The sequence below is a fragment of the Dasypus novemcinctus genome, chromosome 26, assembly GCF_030445035.2.
Source record: "Dasypus novemcinctus isolate mDasNov1 chromosome 26, mDasNov1.1.hap2, whole genome shotgun sequence".
In the NCBI taxonomy this organism is placed as follows: Eukaryota; Metazoa; Chordata; class Mammalia; order Cingulata; family Dasypodidae; genus Dasypus; species Dasypus novemcinctus.
The window spans coordinates 17,560,736-17,583,664 of record NC_080698.1 but is presented as its reverse complement, the minus strand read 5'-3'; the positions used below and the strand labels follow the sequence as shown (position 1 = coordinate 17,583,664).

Genomic DNA, 22,929 nt, shown 5'->3' with positions numbered 1-22,929 from the left:
TGGCTCATACAGCAGCGTCATTTCATGGAAGAAATATCAGCAGGGAGTCAAAAGACCTATGATTGTTCTTAGAGCCTACTTTTAGAATAAAAGTAAAAAAAAGAACTCCACCTATTGTTACTTCCAGTATCTCCAGATAGAAACTTTGGCAGTCTGGCTGAGGTTGTAGCACATTGTCACCCTTTCCAGCACAAAAAGTCTTCTGCTAGTTGAATAATGTTTATCTATCTATCTATCTATCTATCTATCTATCTATCTATCTATCTATCTATCTATAGATAGATAGATATAATAGCTTTTTTTTCTTTTACTTTCTTTCCTCTTTCATTTTTCTCTCTTGTAGGAGCACTTTATCCTTTGAGCTCTAAAAGCTAAGCTGGAAACTCATGAAACAATATTTGTCACTAGCCTGGGCAAAGATACAAATGAAAACAAGAAGAATTCTTCAGCTCTCAGACAGCTCACCTTTGTTCAGATTCCAAGTGTGTGGGATGGAAGCGAGGGGGAGGTTTACCTGTGGTTACTCGAGTGGAAGAGGCGAGTTCATTCACAGGAAAAAGAATGATCTGGAGACTGAAATTGGCTTCTGGCAGGGTGGGTGGCTGGAAACGAAAGAAATAGCATTTTTTACCTATTCATTCAACTTCAGCAGCAGCTCAACATATCAGTTCAATCGAAGTCTGTTTTCCTTTAATTCAATTCTATCAGCATCTATTGAGTGCTTGCTGTGTACAATAGTGGTCATTTCAAGAGGAGGGATTTAACTTCCCTCCCCAAAATCTCTACCAGGTACCCCCACTCGAAAGGATCACAAATAAGCTCATAATCTAAATACAAAACAGCAAAGAGCAAACAGCTTCAAGACAAGCCCCCTGCCTTCTCCCCCCACTACTCCCCTAAGTCCCTCCATCCCCTTTTTCCTCTCCCTGACACACAAAATTCAGTAGAATTTCAGAATTTTTGAGATGGAAGGGGCCTGAGGAGTTACCCAGTTCTGTGTTTGCTAACAAATGTATCCTTCCCTCAACCAGTATCCCAGGATAGCAGGTCAGCCCACAGCTTGGCTCCTTTTTTATCCCTGATCTCTTAGGTATAAAATGTAAGTCATTTAATGTTCCACAAGGCTTGGGTTGAAACACTTAAATCCAGTATATTCTTGTTGATCAAAATAGGTCCTGGGTCATAATTTTTCTAATAAAAATTTTTTCAAAAAAGGATCAAACTAAATAAGATTAAATTGATAAATACCCCACTTTATCCCCCCCAAATATGTATATATATAATATTCAAGGGAAAAAAATCAAGACCCTAATTGCATATTCATTAATGAAAGTACCTTGATTTTTAAAAATCTAGATCTATGTATGAGTTTGTATTAACAGATGTCATTAAAATATGCCTGACAAAACTATCCTGTTTTTTAAGCCAGTCCATTTCATGGTATTTGTTTTAGCTGCTGGGAAACTAAGACACAACCCAAGTGTCCATCATAATGGGTAAACAAAATGTGATATATATGTACAATGGAATATTACTTAACAGTAAGGGAATGAAGTTCTGATACATGTGGCAACATGGATGAACCTTGAAGACATCATATTGAGTGAAATAAGCCAGACACAAAAGGACAAATATTATATGATCTCATTTATATGAAATAACTAGAATATGCAAATTCTTATAGACAGAAAGTGGGAGTGGAAGTGGGGAATGTGGAGTTAATGCTCAATGGATACAGAATTTTCTGTTTCAGGTGATGGATGAGTTTTGATAATGGATGGCAGAGATGGTAGCATATTATGGTGAACCTAATGAACACCAATGAATTGTATACTTGAAATGGTGAAAATGAGAAATTTTCTGTTGTGTGTATATAACCACAATAAAATTTTTTTAAATTTTAATGAAAAACAAAAAACAGGGCCCTTGTCCACAGCTGCTGAGAATCTGTGGGTGAACAGGGACTGAAACCAAGTCTCTTGCCACAATAGCCACCTTCCCACACAGCAGACAAGGCTGGCTGCCCTGTGGGTTTGGAGCATTCTGCGGACAATGACACTGTCCTTTGGGAGAGGATGTAGCTAGAGGTTAAGACCGTCAGCATTCAGACAGACTAAGTTCTGGCTCTGTGATTTAGTAGATGTGTGACCTTGAGCACGTTCCTTACCTGTTCTGAATTTCTATGCCCTCATCTATAAAAGAATGAAACTACCCTCTTCAGCAGGTTATGAGGATTCAGTAAGACGATGCGTCCTATGTGCTTGTCACAGGACCACGTAGAGCCGATAGCACCCAGATGTGAACTCTCCCATATCACAGTCATTCTTCATTGCTCCATCTAAAGGTAACTCAACCCTGTCTGCATTACTGCATTATTTGCAAGAGAATCCAATGCAGAGTTTTGCTCTGGCGATGTGGCAAACAAGTAGTATATCCTTAGAAATTATTTAAACATCTAATTTGCGGAGCTGTCTTTTCAATTATGTGGTTGGTTCCTGGGCCTTTAAGGAGATTCTTTCCTCCTTCAGATCTACCTCCCAGCTCTCTTTGGGACCATGATAAACCTAGCTACTGTTTATGAAATTTCCACTCTGTCACCCCTTCACCTGGCTTCGCTCTAATATCCACCCAGCCCTTTGAAATAGGCGCTGTTATGTCCTAAATGCGCATGAGCAAGCCGAGGCTCTGAGAGACTGAGTAACTTGTTTGACTGTGGAAGCTGGAGGAGCACACTTGTATGACCTGGAAGATTACATCTGGGGTGACTCTAGCACTGGGAGGTTTATAACTGTCAGGGCCCTGAGTGACCATCTAATGCCCTGATTGACCCGCAGGAGAAATGGGTGAGCAAAGAGGCCTCAGGACTTGGCCAGTCATTGTGGGAGTCCAGGGCTAGGATTTGTATCCAGGACTCCTGATTCTTGATTGATTTTCTTTTTTTTTTTTTTTAAAGATTTATTTTTATTTATTTCTTTCTCCTTCTTCCCCTGCCCCTCCACCCCCACCCGATGTCTGCTCTCTGTGTTCATTCGCTGCATGTTCTTCTGCGTCTGTTTGTATTATCAGGTGGCACTAGGAAACTGAGTCTCTTTTTTGTTGCGTCATCTTGCTGCATCAGTTCTCCGTGTGTGCAGCGCCACTCCTGGGCAGGCTGCACTTTTGTTGTGCAGGGCAGCTCTCCTTGCTGGGTGCACTCCTTGTGCATGGAGCTCCCCTACGCAGGGGTGCCCCTGCATGGCACAGCACTCCTTGCGTGTGGCAGCGCTGCACATGGGCCAGCTCACCACACGGGTCAGGAGACCCTGGATATCTAACCCTGGACCATCCATATGGTAGGCGGATGCTCTATCAGTTGAGCCACATCCGATTCCTGGTTGATTTTCTTTCTACCGTTTCCTATAGCCTTAAATCCTTGACCCTCCAGTAGTCTGGCATCAGGGCACCTGCTAAGTTGCAAAAGGGCTGACAACTATTTCTGGTCCACTTCATAATTGGAACTGCAGGTTCTGGAAGTAAAGCACTTGCATTTGAACCCCAGCTCTACTTCTTCCTAGCCGTGTGACTTTGGGCAAGTTGCTTAAACTCCCCATGCCTCAGTTTCTCCCACTGTAGAAGCGCCCTCCCTCCAAAGGTTGTTTTGAGGATTGCCTAAGCTACTTCATGTAAAGTCTAAGAACTTTGCCTGGCAGAGAGCAAACCACCCATTAGCATTAGCGGTCATCATCATCTGTTGAGTTCCTGTTACTTGCCGGCATCTTCCGGCATTGGGGATACAGCCCTGAACAACATAATCGTGGTTCTTACCATCGTGGAGCTTATGGTCTATTGGTGGGGGGAGGCAGACATTAAAGAATAATGAGGCTTACGATTTAGCCAAGTAATTCTGTTTCCATTTGTCATATGTAGGATGCTATTTAGAAACTGCTGTGATATATCTTTGTTTTTAGTTCTGATTTTTATAAATGTGCGACAGGTATTCATTGCAGATATTTTGTATTGTGCGCGGACCTCAGCCTTGAGGAGCCTGTGGTGTTCAGCAGTGCACGCCAGGGGCCTCCCATGTGTTCCAGCCAGAGCAGAGGTAGCCGCAGTCCCCCACTTAGACACAAGCAGCCAGCCCCAAAGGGCAGAAAGGCAGTTAGGCCTAGGAGAACATCCACAAGGCAGCAAGACTGTCTGTGAAGGAACAGACAGCTCTCCCAGTCATTACAGCCCTATAGGAAGAGGGCAGACCAGGAACCAAATGTTGTCATGCTGATAACACAGCCGGTAGTCGGCCAAGTACCTATTTTTAAGTGGCAGTGGTATATTTTAGGCCCAGTCCATCTCATTAGTGGTCCAGCTCCAACTTCCCTTCAGTGTTTCTTTTCTCATAGTTGAGCTACCTCTGTTTCAACGTCTTGTTTGCTTTGCCATTTGCTACTAAAGGACTCTATATGCATATGCATTTCCTGACAAATGAGGACATTAATGTTGCTTTTCTGATTCCCCTTATAAAATATTATCATCCTGAACTAACCCAAAATACGTTCTGCCTATACCAAATGTGCTGATTTTAGATAAGGGTGCTTTTGTTAGTAAATAATATTATCATTTTTACTTGAAAACGTTCCTGGAATAAAAAAGCATAAAATTGAGATAATACTCTGTGCGCCCTCCAGCCTTTGCTGGTTTTATAGAACCACAGAATCATAACCATTCATGCTTAAATCACCTTATTTTACAATTCAAGACACTGAGTCTCAGAGAAGATAATTGACTTGCTTAGCATCACACAGTAAATTTAGTGATAGAACCAGGATTGGATCCCATCTTGTCCAATTTAGAGCAGTTCACTCTTCACTGTGCTGCTTTTTAAAATATATTCCCCATAATCAAATCAATATTTGAAATCATGGGGTTAACTCCTTGCCTTTGGAAACAAAGAGAATAGAAAAAGTCCTCAAATACTATCTTTTCCCCTCTAATACATTAAAAAGGAAGGACGACTTATTTACCAGAAAGGTTAATGACATTACAGATGATGTGTTTCCCTTGTGCCTAAAATGCTGACATGTATTATCTCATTAAACTATTCAGGTATTTTATTTCATTATCACCTTGAAACTCATACCCCCACTTCACAGATGAGAAAACCGAGGTTTGGAGTGGTTAATAATCCAAAGTCTTAGAGTTAGCAAGTAGAAAACTTGGCATTTGAATCCAGGCTTCTCCTTCTAGAATGTGTATTCTCCTATGTTCTATTGGGCACTGAAGGATGGGGTGTTGAATAGTTCAGAAAGAAAGATTTGCTGCAGATCCAGGGTGGATGAGAAATAGTTTATTCTTCAAAATTAGTGTTGTCATGAGGCAATGCATTATAATTTTTTTTCAGTTTACCAGCTAATATGCTGGGGTGAGTCTGTAGGTTTTTTTTTTTTTTTCCCCTTCACTGTGTAAGTTTGCACCTTCCATATTAAAAGTTTCTCTAGGAAATGAGGATTAATTGGGGGGAAGGAAGCCTCAATTATTCCAGGTCTTGGTGGTACAGATGCTTGACCTCCTCAGGCTGGCCGGGAGGGCGAGTGCTGTCATTTCTCTGCCGATCTCATAAACTGGAGAAGTGACTAAATTCAGGACCGATGCCAGGCAGGGTGGGGGTGAGGGAGGGAGGAAAGGGATGTGGTGTTTGGAGCCCATAACTCGGGAAATGTGATGGCACCTACTTTCAGTGTGGCAGGAGGCAAGCCTTCGGGAAAAGAATAGTGCGCTATTGTTATAGGCTATTTTTTTTTTAATGGGTGGGTTGTTTTTATAAAGTTTTATGAACAGGAAACTGAAGCAAAATGCTGATGCCTTTGGTTTCTGAGCTCTGCCAACATCATTTTTGTATTGAGTTTTGGTGACAGGCACTTCCTTTAATGCTTCTGGGGGTAAAGTGTAACAAGACACCCCAAACTGCATTTCATCAGAGCAGCAGATTCCAAATGAAGGGTTGGGGTTTCAGATTGTCTCGATAACACGTTGGGGCAGCATAAGATCCCTCTCCAACCCAGGGAGAAAGACAGCTCGCTCAGTAACTGAGCACTTCTGCAGGAGGTTGTCTTTAAAACACATTCTAGAAAATCTGCCTAATGTGCAGGAAACCTCTAAAGTGCATTAAAGTCGGTTTTGCTGCAGCAAAGAAAATATAGATAGAATTCCCCTCCTCCCCTGAAGCATAAAAACCTCGCTTCCCCAGCTATTGTTTCTCCTGGACGATGCCTTCATCTTAGAGAACGTGGTTCTATCTGTTGTGTGTTTTTGATGCATCAAGCCAACGTTTCAGGCATCTGGCGGCCAACTCTGGAGAAGTTAAAAGCCAGTTTTGTTTCTGCAGGGCATTTATTCATTGCCTGCCTTGTAAAAGTTATGTCTTATTGCATTTTCCTGGCACCAGAGCAATCCTCGTACCTACCTGCTGCACTGGGTTTTTCTGAGCCTGCAGCACTAGGTTACTAAAGTTCAAGGAGGAGCCTCGTGACGTTGGCTTTTCAGTTTTCTCTCTTACTTTCTTCCCTCTTTTCCTCCCACTCACCGACAGATGAGTTTTGCTCATCGCGTACTGTCTCTAAACCAGAATGAGCTCTCAAAGCTTCGCTGGTAAGACTCCAGGGGAGGACACCTCCCTTGGTGGGGCAGCCAGCAGAGAAGTGTCTTCTCCCCTGGTGTCCCTGGATTAAAGGTCCTTGAGTCCATAGCTTATATCAGCCTGGGTTCTTCAGATTAGCACCGTGTTTAATCTTGCAGAAACACCAGGCAGACATCTCCCCTCCCCCTTAAAAGTCAGCCTCTGGGGCCCACCTCAAGAGAACAGAGTTTCGATATGAATAGCACTAGGTTTGAGCGTGGCAAGTTGAAAATGAATTTTTTTGTGTGTGGAGTTTAACCTGGAATCCAGAGCTTAGAGAAGGAAAAGAAAGAATGTTCCTCTGCAGGGAAGGAAAAGGGCAAATCAAATAAGCATGTTTCTGAAAACAAACTATTTGACACCCTGTGGCCACAGGAGCTTCCGTCTGCTTGGCAAGTCCACACTGTTCAGGAATTAGACTGAATTGCCGGGTGTGTGTAAAACCTGGAGGGACTCAAAGCTCTCGGTAATATCAGAGAGGGCCTCTCAACCTTGCCATGTAGGAGTCGCCTCCCAAAGTGTCTTTTGTGAGCTTTGGACTCTTCAAGAAGCTCAACACTGGGGACCCACATCTACCTCTCAGAATTTCTTTTAACAGCCTCTATAATCTTCTGCATCTGACTTTCTAGCCCCTCTTGGAAAGTTTCATTCTGCTGAAACTTTCTGCTCACAAAGATTCTCCTCTGGATTTACCTCTTCCGTGACCTGTTCTCTGATTAGCCCCGTTTCAGTTGAATTTCCATTTCAGCAAATAAGAATCCAGCCTCTGATGTGTGCCAGCATGGTAGAAGGAGCTGGAGCTACTGTGGTGACCAAGATAGATACGGTTCCTGCCCCCTTGTTGCTTGCAGTCGGTCGAAGGAGACAGACATCAAATAATTATGAGCAGATGAGTATTGATGAAAGACATCCTCCCAGCGCGGAGGGCACATAAGCAGTATCTATCCTCATCTGGAGTCAAGGATGGCCTCAAATGAGAGGAATTAGCCAGGTAAAGCCAAAAGTGGGTTGTATAATACTTGTTATGCCAGTGTTAAAGAACTAAATGATAATGCAGTGCTAAAGGTTGGTGAACCAATGACAGTGCTTCTGTTCAACCTTCTGTTGCCGAGGCTTTGGGCTCCCTCAGAACTGTGGATGTGTGAGCCCTGCATTTGCTGAACTTGGTTTTGGATGTGAGGTGGATATAAGAAAAAGCTCTCTTAACTCAGCTCCCCCTTAACTGAAGCTTTCAGTTAAGTGACACCCTCCAATCACCTCCGTAAAACACACGTCTGATACCCACAGTATACCGCACACTTTCAGCTAATGGGCTGCTCTTGCACACATAGTCGAGTTCTGCTCCCACCAGATGAGACACGTACTTGCTAGGAGTCCCTGAGTCTGTTTCTGCTGGTTGAACAAGTTCTGTAATTAAGGTCTTCTGCACATGTCCACACCCCATCCCAACAGCCCGAGGCCCTTTTCAAGTAACCATCTCAAGCCACCTCCTCTCCTCTCATTCTGTATTGGTACAGCTTATTTTTTTTAAATGTAAATGCAGTCATGTCCCCTGGCTATGAAGATAAGCGTGTTTTAATTTGGGACTCTGGGTCTTGAGAGCCAGAACATGTCTCCGGGTAGGTGGCTTAGTTGGTATTTACTCAGAATGTGGAACTGCATATTTTTCATAGCATCCCTCATGCCCCCGTATGAACGTCGCATGCTGTCCAGCACATCGTTGTTCCTCACTGCACGTTGGCTTGGTTGGACAAATGTGCAGCTCCCGTGCTCATTCTGGACTTTGATGCCACAACCTTTTGGCTAATTATCCCTGGACACCTCTGGTCTGAAGATCTGTGATCAGGGTGCTTCCAAAGGGGGAACCCAGGTTCATTACTGAGTTACTCTAACTCTGCTCTTTGAAGATGTGTTTCCAAAAATACACATTTCTGGGGTCCACTGCCAAAGATTCCAATTCAGTGGTTCTGAGGTAGGGCCCAGGAATATGATTTTTATAAGCTTCTCTGTTGATTTCTCTGCAGGTCATCTCTGGAAATGTGGTCCCCAACTGCCTAGAAGTCTTGTTTCCATAAATGTGTAGGTTTTCAAATCCAGGCCAAGTGATAGGTCTACTGCTGTATTTCATTGTTATGCACATTCCCCGTGCCCCCCCTCTCATTTTGATTTCTCTGGAATTGAAATGTGTCTTACAATTTATCACATGTTACCATTTAAGTGGCAACTCCTTTTCTTTCCTGGGTATATGAAATTACAGCACATGCTATGGTTTATTCCATCTTCGTTTTGATAAAATATGGTATTTTGATTACTGAGTTTGTAGCTGACAAAAAAAAACATCTCTTTTATATCCAAAGATGAAATTAACACATTTTAATTCTAATTTCTCCATATATAATTGGTATACAAAATCCATATAATGCATATATTAGTTATAGTCTGGTGGGGATAAATAGTATTGGAGTTTAACAAATTTATCGAATTCTTCGTTCAAAAATATGAAATGTTCTCAAATAAATGCAGGCTATCCATTAAGTTCAAAGACCCTTTAATAGTGCACAGAAATGTTGTAAGAGCCAGCTTAATTCTATGAGCCAAACAAGCCTTCTGATAGTAATAAATTCAAATTGGAAGTCTTACTGCAGATTCTTGAGTTAGATTTTTGATTGCACAGAGTGTACAGACAGAAATACCATGGATCAAGAAGAGGGTACACTAAACCCTTCTTGGTTTTTATTGAATCATTGGGCTTGCTTTTAAAATATTGCCTTTCATTGAAGCTTTAGTTTTCACTGCCATTTTGAAGTACTTTTTTGTGTCTGAAGCAGTATAACAATTTTCTGTCCCATTCCTCCCCCATATTCTTCTTTATTCTCTTGTCCTTTTTGTGTTTAATAGAATCTGTCATTCAGTTAAGGATCAGGTTTGGACATCAGGAGAGATTTGAGGTATGTTAGGATTCCCGGCCTCTTGCTTTTCAAGCATCTCCTCTTCAATCCACCAAGCCTACGCTGGCTTTCGACACAAATCAGTGATCAAGATCTAAAGGGAAAATATCCTTGAGGGCAAAACCAACAGATTCTCTTGGCTCTGGTGCCTTATTTTTGTTCTGCTCTCTCTTGAATGCAGGGTTTCTCGACAGTGGCACTCTTGACACTTTGGACCTTTGTCATTCTCTGTTGTAGGGAGCTGACCTGTGCTTCGTAGGATGGTCAGCAGTACCCTGGTCTTTACTTCCTAGATGCCAGTAGCATTCTTCTAGTGAAAATCAAAAATGTTTCCAGACCTTGCCAAATGTCCCCTGGGGAGCAGGATCGCCCCCAGTTGAGAACCACTGCTTTAATGAACCAGGGGCTAGGAAATGCACCTGTCTGTGGTATACCAGGGCAAGACACATTTTCATTCATTTTTCTTTTAGTAGGTACCAGGGATTGAACCCAGGACCTCGTACATGGGAAGCAGGCGCTCAACCACTGAGCTACATCAGTCCCCAATGAGAGTTGCTTTTTTTCCCTTTGTTTGTTTTTAGGAGGTGCTGGGGATCGAACCCGGGGTCTCATATATGGGAAGCAGGTGCTCAACCACTTGAGCTACAGCCACTCCCTTTGTTCATTTTTTTAAAAACTTAAAGTCTTGATTATTTTTGCATTCTCACTAATAATCCATAGTATTAGCTAAATCAGGGAAGGGAGAGAAAGACTTAACTGGTATTTCAGACTTATTCCGGAAAATGAGATCTTTAAGAGAATGCGAGATTTAAATCTTCCAGGTTCAGAATGTCCAGGGATGTGTTTTTGCAAATCGAGCCTGGAGCAGGAAGAAAAATAATAATGGTGTGAATTTAGAAATGATCAGTGCTTCATTTGTGCCATTTGTACCTATCTCCCAGAATTCACTGCCAGAACTTCTTCAGGCTTTTAACTCCACTCCCTCCTCACCAAGACTGAAGTCGCAGAGAAGAGAAGGAATTTGGCCATTAACTGGGAATGTTGCCCAAATGGAAGGGGCGGGGAGGTGTTGGAACACACGCTGTGTCCACTGGTACCTATATTACTGTGTTAGATTAGTGGGTTAGAGGAGATGGCTCAAGTTGCCAGGGAAACAGATGGAGATACACATGTGTGACAGCCAGGCTTTGGGGAATCAGCTACTGTCGCTTAAGCCTCCTTCTGAAAACACACACCTCATAGCAGGGATTATGGTCGAAAGGCCATGTTTTAAAGGTGACTATGTTCCTTAAGCGGGTGTGTATTAAACACCTGTTCTGCATACAGCAGGAGTTCTTAACCTTTTTTCTTTCCACAGACCCCTTTGCCAGTCAGGTGAAAACCACGGACCCCTTCTCAGAACATAAAGTCATATAGTTTTATGACACTCTACATTAGGCGTCAGGGAAAATAAAGATAATAAGTTGATTTTTTTTAGTTCAAGCTCACAGACCCCCTGAAATCTTTCCGTGGACCCCTAGTTAAGAACACTGGGCATAGAGGAATAAGTAGAAATGGAGCTAATTGAGAACCTGATCTGTAATAAACAGTCATTCTATATTTGATGAATGAATGCATGCATGAATGAGCCTTTAAGAAAACCCACAAAGGGGAGCAGGTGTAGCTCAGTGGTTGAGCACCTGCTTCCCAGATACAAGGTCCCAGGTTCAATCCCTGGTACCTCCTTAAAAAAAAGCACAACAAACCCATACTCTCTGATGTTAAGATTACACAGCATTACAGCTGACTGGATGAAGCACTGACCCTTTGGCCAAGAAGACCGTTACCACCACTCTGGCCTCTGAAGTTTTAGCCTTCCACCGGGCCCATTCTGCTCAGTCACCACTCTGGGGTTGGCAGAATTGAGAGATGGTCTCCCAGCCCTGCCTAGCCGTCTGCAGGTCTACAAGGAGCTGGTAGCCAGGGGTCGGCAAGTGTCCACCCCACACAGCAGCACAGAGGAGACCGCGGGCCCCGCGTCCGGCCCCGCTCCTGCAGACGCAGAACAGCCTTCTTTCTTCCTGTCTCCGGGCTCCTGGCTGCTTGCAGGGAACACTGCCCTGCTGTGAAGCGTTTTATAGGATTATAACGGCCGTGCCGAAGGCGAGTTCTGAAAGGCACTTTGTGCCGTTGCTTCGTTGCTTCGTTGCTTCGAGTGAAGCTGTTAGGGCAGTGCTGTCCCTAAGCCCATAAACACACGCACAAGCACTGTGCGTGGCGCCGTCTTCCCACCACTGGGACTCCAGCTTCCGGGGTGTTCTGGGGAACCCTCCTGTGGGGCAGCCTGCTTTCTGGGAAGGTCTTTGGTTCTATCAGTGGCAGAGCAGCACGCTCTACTCGGGGGACGTTCTGAAGTCAGGACACTAGGTGGAATGTGAAGTCAGGGCATGGGGTCAAAAATACCCTTGAAAATCCTTTAATGTCTCAAGGACCCCATACACCCAAAATTGCTGGTCTGCGTTTACAGGCCTTATTGTACCAAAAATATATATCTTTGAATACTGGAGTTCCGTCCAGGGTAGTGAGAAGCTTGCAAGAATCAGGCCACCCAGTGCCACTCCAGATTCCCATCTTTCCTTTCTCACTCAGTTTGACGGTTATACTTTTTTTCATCACTGCTGAAGTCGTTCCTGGCCATTAGTAATTAGCCAAGCGAGCACCACCCAGGATCAAAGCCCATCCCGAACTGGGAAGAACCGCCTGGTGGCCAGAGTCGTCTAGGTGAGACGGTGGCCTGTGAGGGTGAGAGGAGCAGGAGAGGGCAATGAGAGGCCCTTGGAGCCCTGGGAGCCAGAGAACCCCCGAGGGAGCATCTCGGTGCCTCCTGGCCCCGCTTTGGCTGCGGAGTTCATGTGGGCTTTGGTTGGGAGCCCTTGGAGAGGGGGTCCCCTCACGACCCCACCATCGCACGCCCACTTCGCCAAGCTTGGGGGCCACCGATGTGAGCCTCCCATCGGTGAGCTCAAGTTGTGTACCCTCTTCTTGCTCCACTTTCTTCCCAACGCTCTAGGGTGTATATTTGCAGGGAAAGAACTCAGAAGCTCTCTTCAAACTCAGTTGGAACCCACTCATTCAGGAGCCCCCTTGACAAGAGTGGTAACAGTGGGGTGGCCAAACTAGGCCGAATTCTTCCTGCTTCCTAAGGCAGTTTGTCTGTACTAACTGATGGTGTGGGTTTGTCTACACTAGCTGATGGTGTGGGTTTGGTACCTGAGATGAAATAATTGAGTGTTATGAAGTTTCCTGCCTGGAAAGCGGGAACTGCTGGGTTCTGGCCACAGCTAGAAGGACAGGACACCGAACTGGGGGCTTATCACAGCATTCCCCCTACCTCCTGGTACCTAAGGAGTAAAAACAAAACACATTGTCTGCCCAGGCACCTCCTGACATAGCCATGACTTTACTTTGAGGGGGAAACAAATTCAGCAGTGCAGCCGACAAAGTTACTTTTGACATAATGATCATTTTAATGTTTTTAAAAGTTAATAGTTAATTTCCCAAATAACACATGAATATATTTGCCTTGTAAAAATTTTTTTAAAACATTAGCCTTAATAATTTTCAAGTCCGCTTGGGCCACTGTCTCTAATCCGTTCACCCCAGGTGCCCCTTCCTAATGCTTTCCCCAACCCTCAGCCCCAAGGAGATTGGCCTGAGTTTGCTGCAGATCCTTCTAGACAGTTTTCAGTACACTTTCCTATAGAAAATAAATGGCATTCTTTTGCAGATATGTTTTTTAACGTAAGTGGTATTTGTCTGTTCTTACACTGCCGCTTGTTTCTTTTAAATAACACAGCTTTTTCTTTTAAAAAATATTTATTTTTTATTTATTTTGATTGCTGCTAGAGAGGGTTTATTTAAGCGTTCCCCTGTTGATGAGTATTACCGTCGCTTCCGGTTTTTTTACTGTCCCAAGCAGGACGGCAGTGAGCGGCCTTACGCCTCCCTCCTTAGACAGTTGCAGTGTGAGTGGTTCTCCAGAACCCGTCCAGAAAGGCGTAATAGTGCGGGGTCTTCGCCGGGCAGCCCTACGCTAGAAGCAGACGCCGTGTGCTGGTGTTCTGGGTGGGCCGCAGCCTCTCACCATCCTCTTCTTACTGCAGGATGCGTGCGAGGGACGAGGGCCCCAGGGGCTTGTGGGACGGTGGAAGTGCCTGTATCCAGGCCGTGAAGCTGATTACGCGGGCGTTTGCATTTGTCAGCGCTCACCGAGCCATGCACTTACAATGGGTGCATTTTACTGTTTGTAAATTATGCTTCAAGGACGTTCACTTAAAGAGGAAAAAAACCATGTGTGCAGGAAAACTGAAAGTGGACTTCTAAAGCGCTCGCTTCTCACCACGGGTGCCTTCGCTCGCTAGAATTTTGCCCGGGTCCCCTCTCGCCCCGCCGCCTCTCTCCCACCCGGGGAGTGCGGGGGGCCCCGGGAGAGCCGCGGCGATTGCCCGGCCGGTCAGCGCCGCTGAGCTTTCGTCGAGGCCCCACCCCGGTCTCGGCGCCCCGCCCCACCCCGCCCCACCCCGCCCCACCCCGCCCCCGCCCCGCCCTCGCCCCGCCCCGCCCTCGCCCCGCCCCTCGCCCCGGCCCCGCCCCGGTCCTCGCCCCGGCCCCGCCCCACCCCGCCCTCGCCCCGCCCCGCCCCCGCGCTGGGCGGGCCCCGCCGCGGCTCCGCCCCACCCCGCCCTCGCCCCGGCCCCGCCCCACCCCGCCCCGCCCTCGCCCCGCCCATCGCCCCGGCCCCGCCCCGGTCCTCGCCCCGCCCCGGCCCGCCCCCGCGCTGGGCGGGCCCCGCCGCGGCTCCGCCCGCCGCCCAGCCTGGGCGCCGGAGTCGGCTCTGGCCGGGCTGGAAGCCCCGAGACCGCCTGCGAGTCGCCGCCGCCGCCGCTCGGCACCGTGGAGCTCGGGCCGCCTTTCGCCTGGGAGTTTTGCGGCCGCCTGGGGTCAGCGGTGACCTCCCAAAGGGCAGGCCCGGCAGCCGCCATGGTGGCCAAGGATTACCCCTTCTACCTGTCGGTCAAGAGGGCCAACTGCAGCCTGGAGGTGCCGCCCGCAAGCGGGCCCGCCAAGGACGCGGAGGTAGGGGCGCGCCCGCCGCCGGCACCTCTCGGCCACCTCCTATTGTCTCCCTCGACTCCTTCCCCACGCTCACTCTCCGTGTCCCTGTCTCCCTCTCTCTCCACCTCTCGCTGTCCCTGCGTCTCCTCGTCTCCATCCCTTTCTCGGTGTCTGGCTCCCTCCGGTCCCTTCTCTGTGGATGGAGCTTGAGCCGCCTTCTGTCTGTCCCTCCTCATCCCGGCCGGGGAGCAGCAGCCGCCTCTCGCCAGCCTCTCTTGCAGGGCGCCCAGGCTGTCGATCATCCGTCCACACCCGATCATCTGTCTACACCCGGCCGAGTATCAGCAGGGCCCCATGTCAGGGAAGAGCTACCCTTTAAGCGCTGTTTTCCTCTCGCTGTGTTGGGAGATCTGGGGGCGGTTCTTGGGAATCCCTCAGGACGTCTCACCTGCCAGACGTGGCCTGGCAGTTGCTTGGCAGCAAAGACAGGGCATGGCACCTCTGCTTGACACCTGTGGCCAGAGGGGGCCATTCACCTGGGGGAAGACGAGTCATTTGAGTGTCTCCCACATGGATCCTAGAAATGAGTTAAGCTCCTTGGGGGTGGTGGGGAGCTGCCTTGGAACATCGGAAACAATTCCCTTCTCAGGGAACTTTCTTGTGCCTGAAGGGTGATGTGAGGGGGCCCTGGGTTTCGCCTGCCATTTCCTCCTGCATGTTGTTTCTCTGGCACGTAGCTCACTGACCTCAAAGGTGGGGTTCAGCTGGAGTGGAAAGCGACTTTCTTCAAGGGTCTTAGAGAAGACGATCGCTTCTCTTGGGCCACAACTGTGGTCAGGATACAGTGGAACCCACAGGGCCCATGTCATCATTGCCATCCCATGTGTTTCTGGAAGATCTCTGCTGTCACCCACCTCACCCTATGAGCATAACCATTACCCAGGAAAGTCTGGAGGCAGGTGTGCAGCCAGCCTTGTCCCAGCCTTCGTGGAAGCCCCACCTACCTATCACGCTTGGGTCTACTCAGCTGTGACAGCGTTGCCTCTCACAAGAGCTGCTCGAAGCTGCTCCTCTCACGAGAGCTGCCCCCATTGTGATCAGCTTTCTGTAAGCAGAGTGCAAAGTTCTCCCTCCACCTCCACCCACACCCCATACCCCACACCCCAGCTCACTTGTATATTTTCACAAAGAGTTTTTGTTCCCAGCAGCTGTGGAAGTGTGATGGCTGTAGTGGCGTTTGGATTCTTAATACATTTTGACAGGACAGCACCTGCATAAAATTCAGGTTGTTCAGGCTTCAAATGGATATCATGGTTTTCCACTGGGAATGGCATCATTTAATGAATGTAGGAGCTGTGAGGCTGGTGCCCCTCAGACTCCTTTTAGAAGGAAGCAAAGTATAACCAAGCCTAGTTAATAAATTGAAGTGGGTGAAAGAGAAGAATAGTGAGAATAGCTTTCTTTGGATTCTAGTCCCTTCTTGCTTTCACTTTGTCCTATGTTTTCCAGTAGTTGAGCTAAAGGCATAAGTAAATATATCTACTTCATCTTTTCTTATTCTTATACTTAGAATATAGACATCTTTTGTGTATCACAAATGAGATGAAAGAAAATATATTATCAAATATTAATATTCTTCATTGACAGCTGGATCCAAATTATTAAATTTTACTAATTTTGTCTTTTAGGGGGATATCCTGGGGTAGGAGTAAGGATGTGGGAGGGACAATTTTGAAAATAGTTGGTAGATATTTTTCAGGTGTCATCCCTGAAGTTTGATTTTCCTTTAGTGTTTAAATGAGAATCTAAGTACTGCTTGGGGCAGAGGGGTCTAGTCCAGCACATCCCCTGGTTTCATTGATCTGGCCTGTCACTTCCTGATGATGGAAATAGGCTAAGTTGGAAAAAGAAACTTACGTGAATTTAGGGGTAGTCTTCTGGTTTCATTATTAGTGCAAAAGGCAGCCAGCCCTTGCAGGCCTTGCTTCTCCATGAGCAGTTAACTAAAATGTGGTTTCTACCAGCAGGTGTCATCAGTATTTGTGAATGTTTTTAAAAATGGCATCTACTGGACTACCTTTTGAAGGACATCTTATAATTGTTAATAAGCAAAACAGCTACTGTTAATTTCTGTGAAAGTCATGGGCATTTTCTTCGCAGAAAGAATGTGGTTATGCTATAAAGAAAAACTGGTCTATCCAAAAGCCTTTCCAGGAGAATAGGACTCGACCTTCAAAAGGCAATTGTAGCAAAGCATCTCTGCTCTTTAGACATTTAATGGCCATGCCTTCAGAGTTTTCGGTAAGGAAAATGGTGAGATGCTAAGAGCCTTCAAGATTTGCTCCTGTATTTGCGGCAGGCTTGCCAAGGAAGAGCGCTTAGGGAGAGGCTCATAGGGAAGGGGTGGGTGTTATTCATGTGCATTTGCTACCATACACGTGAATAAAAAATGTGCAAAAGTAAACATTTTCTTAAAAGCAAATGATACCAAATCTTCATTTAAATGCTTTGTGATTTTTAATTTCAATGATAGTTTCCAGTAAAAGGAAAAAAGATATATTTTAAACATTCAAAAATATTCTATATGGATGATATTAATATAATACTGCTTCTTAATCTGATATTTCTTATGACATGATGTATGAGTTGGATTGCAGATGTTTGATTTTAATACCCATAACCAGCTATATCCTTCCGGCTATAATCATTAACTGTGAAATCTAAGGCCCTGGACTTATACAGAGAAACGTGGTATCATGTGAGCATCTTTAAGCTTATTTCTTCTGATCATTGATGCAGCTTTGCTCGATTCAGTCATGTTTATTGTGTGTCCATCTCCCACCCCCCAATGCCAGGAGGGACTGGTCATTTTAGGTGCTCTGAACACCTGGCCAAGTCAGTAAAACAATAGCCATTGGCGCCAACAAATTGTATCAATTGCAAATTAAAATCACCATTTCCCCTTGGTGAGGTTTGCTTTTAAAGAAAGAAGGCTGGGTTGTGTGAACATGTTGGCTAAGGATGCTGATGAGAAGGTTTTTAAGAGTTCCGGGTCCATTTTAATTTTAATGAAAATACAAAGACGTGTTTCTGTTATATTCTTTCTAAGAGTGCTTCTGGCAACTTGAAGGGCAGCTTTATTTTGGTTATAAGATTCACCATCTGAGTTATTGGTCAGGATTAGGCCAGATTTAGTTAGTGGTATTTGTAGTCATTGTGTTTGTCTCCTGGTGGTTTAAAAAGTTCGCAGTACACAGACCATAGCCTGTCTATGTGGACAGTGGAGGACTAAGCCAAGTCCCAAAAATCTAAGTTCTAATTTTGACTCAGCCAACAGCCCTGCATGGCCCTGAAAATAATGGCATACACCTAAAAGTGACCGAGTCCTATTCCTTTTCTAAGGCTACCACATCTAATGCCCCACTTGGCGCCTCAACCCACTGAAAGGTTAACATAAAGCACGTATTATTCTACCCACTTTATAAATAAGGACACTGAGGAGAGGTAACTTACGGAAAGCCACAAAGAAAACCAGCAGCTGAGCCCAAGACCCAGGTCCAGGTTTCCGGATAGATTTAGTCCAGCGTTTGTTACTGGAATCCCTTGTACCATCCAAGGGCGTTTGCCTCTGTGAAGAACAACAGGGGGAAACGCAAAACTGAACAGACACGAAAAATGCCTTATAACGTTTTTAAAAATATATGACCTTGAGAACTTTATGTAAAGTACTTTTCAAGTCTCAGCTCTCCAAGGCAAGGTGAACCCTAGGCCCATGATTTATGCCTCAGTCAGTCAACATGTGTATTTGAAAATTGTACACACCTGAGGCTGTACTCCTTGCATGCCAGCCGGAGAGCTCAAGGGATCAACCCATTTCCAGTAATGTGTATATTTCTTGGGATCTATATCAGAAACTGTCGAATTGATGGTATATACAACCAACTGCATGGAAATGGTCCTGAGGAGTTACTTCAAACTCTGAGATTCTGTTTCATTTCAGATGACTAAATTAATAGACTTCATGAATTCTATGACTTTCAGAGCACTCACTGGATGGGAGTGACAGAGTTACCCAGGGAAAGGACTTCAGTTGCTTATAGGATCTGGTTCTGATTGTCTAGTCCTGAGGCTGAGGCTTATTAAGATGAAAAAGGATCATGAGGAACTCGGGCCTCCAGGATGCACATGAACTAGGAACAGTTTTATTAGAAGAAAATATGTTGACTTCATACACGTCACTTGAGGCTGTTCAGTGCATCAGCTCTGAAGTAAGACTGCCTAGGTCCCAAGGTCCTCTCTACCACCTGCTAGCAGTAGGAACTTGGACAAGCTAAGCCCCAGTTTCCTTGGTAGTGAAATGGGTATGTGGATTTTCTACCTCCTCGGGCCCTAGTGAGGACCAAACGAGATGATTCACATGCAACACTTGGCACAGTGCCTGGCATGTAATAAGTGCTCAATAAATCTCATTATCATGATCATCATCTTCAAGGTCTCTGCCTCCCAAAAACGATTCCTGATGTAATTTTAAGAAACATCGTAATCACCACTCTAATTTCCTGGATACTGTTTTATGCACAGCAGTGCATTAGGGGCTTACTAGAAGTCACACAGTCATCATCACCGTAATCCTATGAGGTTGGTAGGATTGCCCCCTTGGTAGAACAAGAAACTGAGGCTCGGACCAGGGTAGTGGCCTTCCCAGAGCAGCTGAGCTGCGATAAGTGGAGGAGTCAATAACTCACACCCCAGTCTCACCCTCAAGTCTGTACTTTCCCAACCACATCACGGTGCCTCTAAATGACTAAATCACTAGTCTTCTCACCACATAACACATCAACAGTGAATCTGACTGCCCAAGCAAATTGTCTGACCATCGAAGGCCCATTTTTTCCTGAGTGGGAGACCCGACTGTTAGGCTTCTGGCAGCCCCCATAGTAGAAGAGCTGTGACCCACAGAAGTGGGGTCAGCAAGTGCCTGCTGGGGAAGGTTTTAGTCACTTCCATTTTCTGTTTCTTGAGACCACGGAGCTGGTCTTTGGCAGAATTCTGCATGCTCAGCTCTGTGGAAGTGATACCGTTAGCTCTGCAATTAGTCATTTTGCTTATCTGCATTAACCAATAACTGCAAGACCATGACCACCATCTGGAAATTTGCAAATCATGTCATTTTCTCAAGTTGCCCTGTGATGGCCTGCAAAATCCTGGACCAGTGCCACTGTTTTTATAACAACCGAATGAAAATAAATTACCAATCATATGCTAATTTTGCAAAGCCCTGTACACATTTAATTGTTGTTAATGATATATGCAGATCTGGAAGGGTTACTTCATCTGTGATGTATGTGTGCAGTTGCCTTCCATGATTTGTCAGCCTCAGTAATGGGTACAGGTCACAGGTGACATGAGGAAATTACCACAATAGCATCGCAATTTATTCTTGTTGTGTTGACTCATGGGACGAACTGTCGCGTGAAGTCCAGTGGTTTCTAATGCTTTCTATTTTTTGTAAATTGATAGCAGTTATTGACTTAGAAGTGGCTATATCTCAAGTTAATCAGGAAAGTCTTCTGAACTTTTGACTAGCTGGGAGAGGCAGGGTTCTTTTTCAGTCTAGAAATACTTTGTGCCTACACCTTCTGTGTTGGGCCATCATGTTCTTTGGCGAAAAGGCATCCTTGATTATTAGTGAAACTTCAGTTAATTGGGGCTGAACCAGAAACCTTAACTGTAAATTCATTGGACTTTTCTTTTCTTTTTTTTTTCTTCCTGGCTCTTAAGACGAGGAGGAAAGAGGTAGCAAAACAGGCTTTCTTCCGGAGATTTATGAAACAAATAAACAAAACCGGTCTCCAGGATATGACCCAGGGTCATTGCATCATTGCATCAGAGAACTGCAAAATGGGTAATGCCCTAGGAGAACATGTATCCCACTTCTTATCTGATGATGGGTCCATTCCATCTCTGCTTAATCACCTCCAGTAACAGCTCATCATCTTCGGAGGCCATACACTCCCTCTTTGTTCAGCATGGATCATGAGAAAATCCTTTCTTAATTGTAACATGGCTTTCTGGAGCTATATATTATACGGTAATACTTTCTGATAGGTTATTCCTTAACTGTATATTTACAGTAATATATAATATAATATACAGTTTTATTCCCTTAAATATTTGAAAACTGCTATCACCCTTCCTACTTATTCTGTCCCCCACACACGGATGTGTGTGTGCACACACATACACATACACACACCACCTGCTTTCAGCTTCTTTGCTTGTTTTTGCCTAGCATCCTCTGTGCCCGGAAGTCCTGAGTATTGATCAGCCAAAGGTTTCTTTTGTTTATTTTGCTTCCTCAGACAAAAGCAGTAGATTAATACATTGAAAAAGATGTTTGAAATTAAGATGACAGACTAAAGAGTAATATCCTTGTCTTATAAACAATGTATACAGATGTAAAAGAACACCCCATTAACAAACGGGCAAAGGACACTGATAGGCACTTCACACACAAGAAACTACAAAAGATAAACCCGACCTCACTCTAGAAAAAGGCAAACAATACTGAGGTGCTATTTTATAACTAATTGCAGTCACAGATATTTTAACGACACAATAAAACCCAATGAAGAGAAACAATGCACTTCTGTGTGGAGCAAAGGTACTTGTCAATGCATATCGAGGACCTAGTATTCCAGCTCAGGGGTGGAGGTGGGAGGGAACGGTGCGATGCTTCTCATCCAAAGACGCTCGTGATGACATTATTTGCAATAATGATCATGCTATATGTTTGTGCATTTAGTAGGTTTCGGAGCACTCTTACATTCCTTGCCTCACCTGAGTATAATTATTCTCATTTTAAAGATGAGAATACTGAGGATAAGAAAGATTTGATGATTTGCCCAGGATCACAGAGCCAGGAGTGGCAGATCTAGAGCTTGAAGTGGGGTTGTTTAATTCTAGTCTAACAGCATTTTCTAGTTATTTATAGCAGGCAGAAGAGCCAACAACCTCACCATCCCCTGACAGCAGAATAGCTCCATGTACTTGGCCTTGGCACAGGGCTCAGTGGCATTATTTGTAGCCATTACAAACAAAGTGACAAATAGCAATGCCCTAGTGTTCCTGGAAAAACAAAGAGGGAAAAAAATTAAGCATAATTACATATATAATATAAACAATTTAAATATATATATAGGCACATGAGATGTTGAGAAGTGGGGTGGATGACATATTTCCATTGTGCTAAGTTCATAGCAGTATCACCCTGTGTTCAGACAGCAGTCAGATGTTTTCACATCCAGTATCCTCTTTGAACCTCACACCAGCTGAGGGAGCTGGGCAAGGCCAGGACTGTCCTCTTGGTCTATGGAGGAAACAGAGATTCAGAGACATTAGTGGGTAGAGCCAAAATGTTGGCGCCTCCTTGCCTGGCCTTGACTTCTTGGTGCTACACAACGTTGACTTACAACGGTCATGTCCAAGTGGGGTCATTTGCAAATAGTACTGTCTGTTCTGGGGTTCTTGAGAGTGTTCAAAGTGACCCGCATTAAACTTAGCCAGAATATCACATGCAGTCCCCTCGCCTGGGATCCAGTGGCGCAGCAGGCCCTCCCTTGGTCTGCACCGCAGGAAGTCCAACCACAAGGCATCTCTTTATAGTCGGCATGAGATTGCTGTTAGATGAAATAAAATCCGCACAAAGACCGCACAGATACAAACTTCCATACATGGAGGTGGTTCACCTTAAAATAATGTCTCTCCGTGGCTCTGAAGATCTAATGTTTGCTGCGGAGGTGATAATTAAATGGTAAGGAGAAATTCAGCATCTCCTGTGGGTACCGTTTCCATAGATACCACTAGAAGTTGGCAACCTGACTAAATTACATGAAACTGAGAGCCCCTGAAAAAAATGTAAAGGTAAATGTTTAACAGGTGCCACCAGTTGTCAGATTTGGAAGTTCGGGGGCTTCCTAGAGAAAGAAGCCACAGAAGGAAAGAGGGAGCAAACCAGTGGATGGAAAGAGATGGAGTTGGTCCTGGTGGCCAAGGGGGTCGGTGTTTTCTGGCCCCAAAGCAGACCAGTGCAAGATTCTCAAGTAGGTTCTCTTACACCAAGTAGCATTTCATAATCCCCAGGTGACTCAGGCATGTCAAGAATGACCCCAGGCAAATTGAGAGAAAATAGATATAGATCCCTGGTGAAGACCAGTCTTCATTTTTCAGTCCTACGGG

At 45.2% G+C, this 22,929-nt stretch overlaps 1 protein-coding gene across 7 annotated transcripts in view; it reads left to right on the top strand.

The window, feature by feature from the left end:
- Positions 1 to 22,929, top strand: part of ARHGEF3 (Rho guanine nucleotide exchange factor 3) — a 320,159-nt gene that overhangs the window by 237,924 nt on the left and 59,306 nt on the right. Inside the window, exon 1 of one of the 7 annotated variants that reach the window (XM_004448236.4) lies at positions 14,396 to 14,712. The exons of the other annotated variants lie outside the window; for them this stretch is intronic. Coding sequence (XP_004448293.1) covers positions 14,617 to 14,712 — 96 coding nt within the window. The 5' untranslated portion in view covers positions 14,396 to 14,616. Of the gene's footprint in view, positions 1 to 14,395; positions 14,713 to 22,929 lie in introns of those variants that run through there. 7 annotated transcript variants of the gene reach the window in all.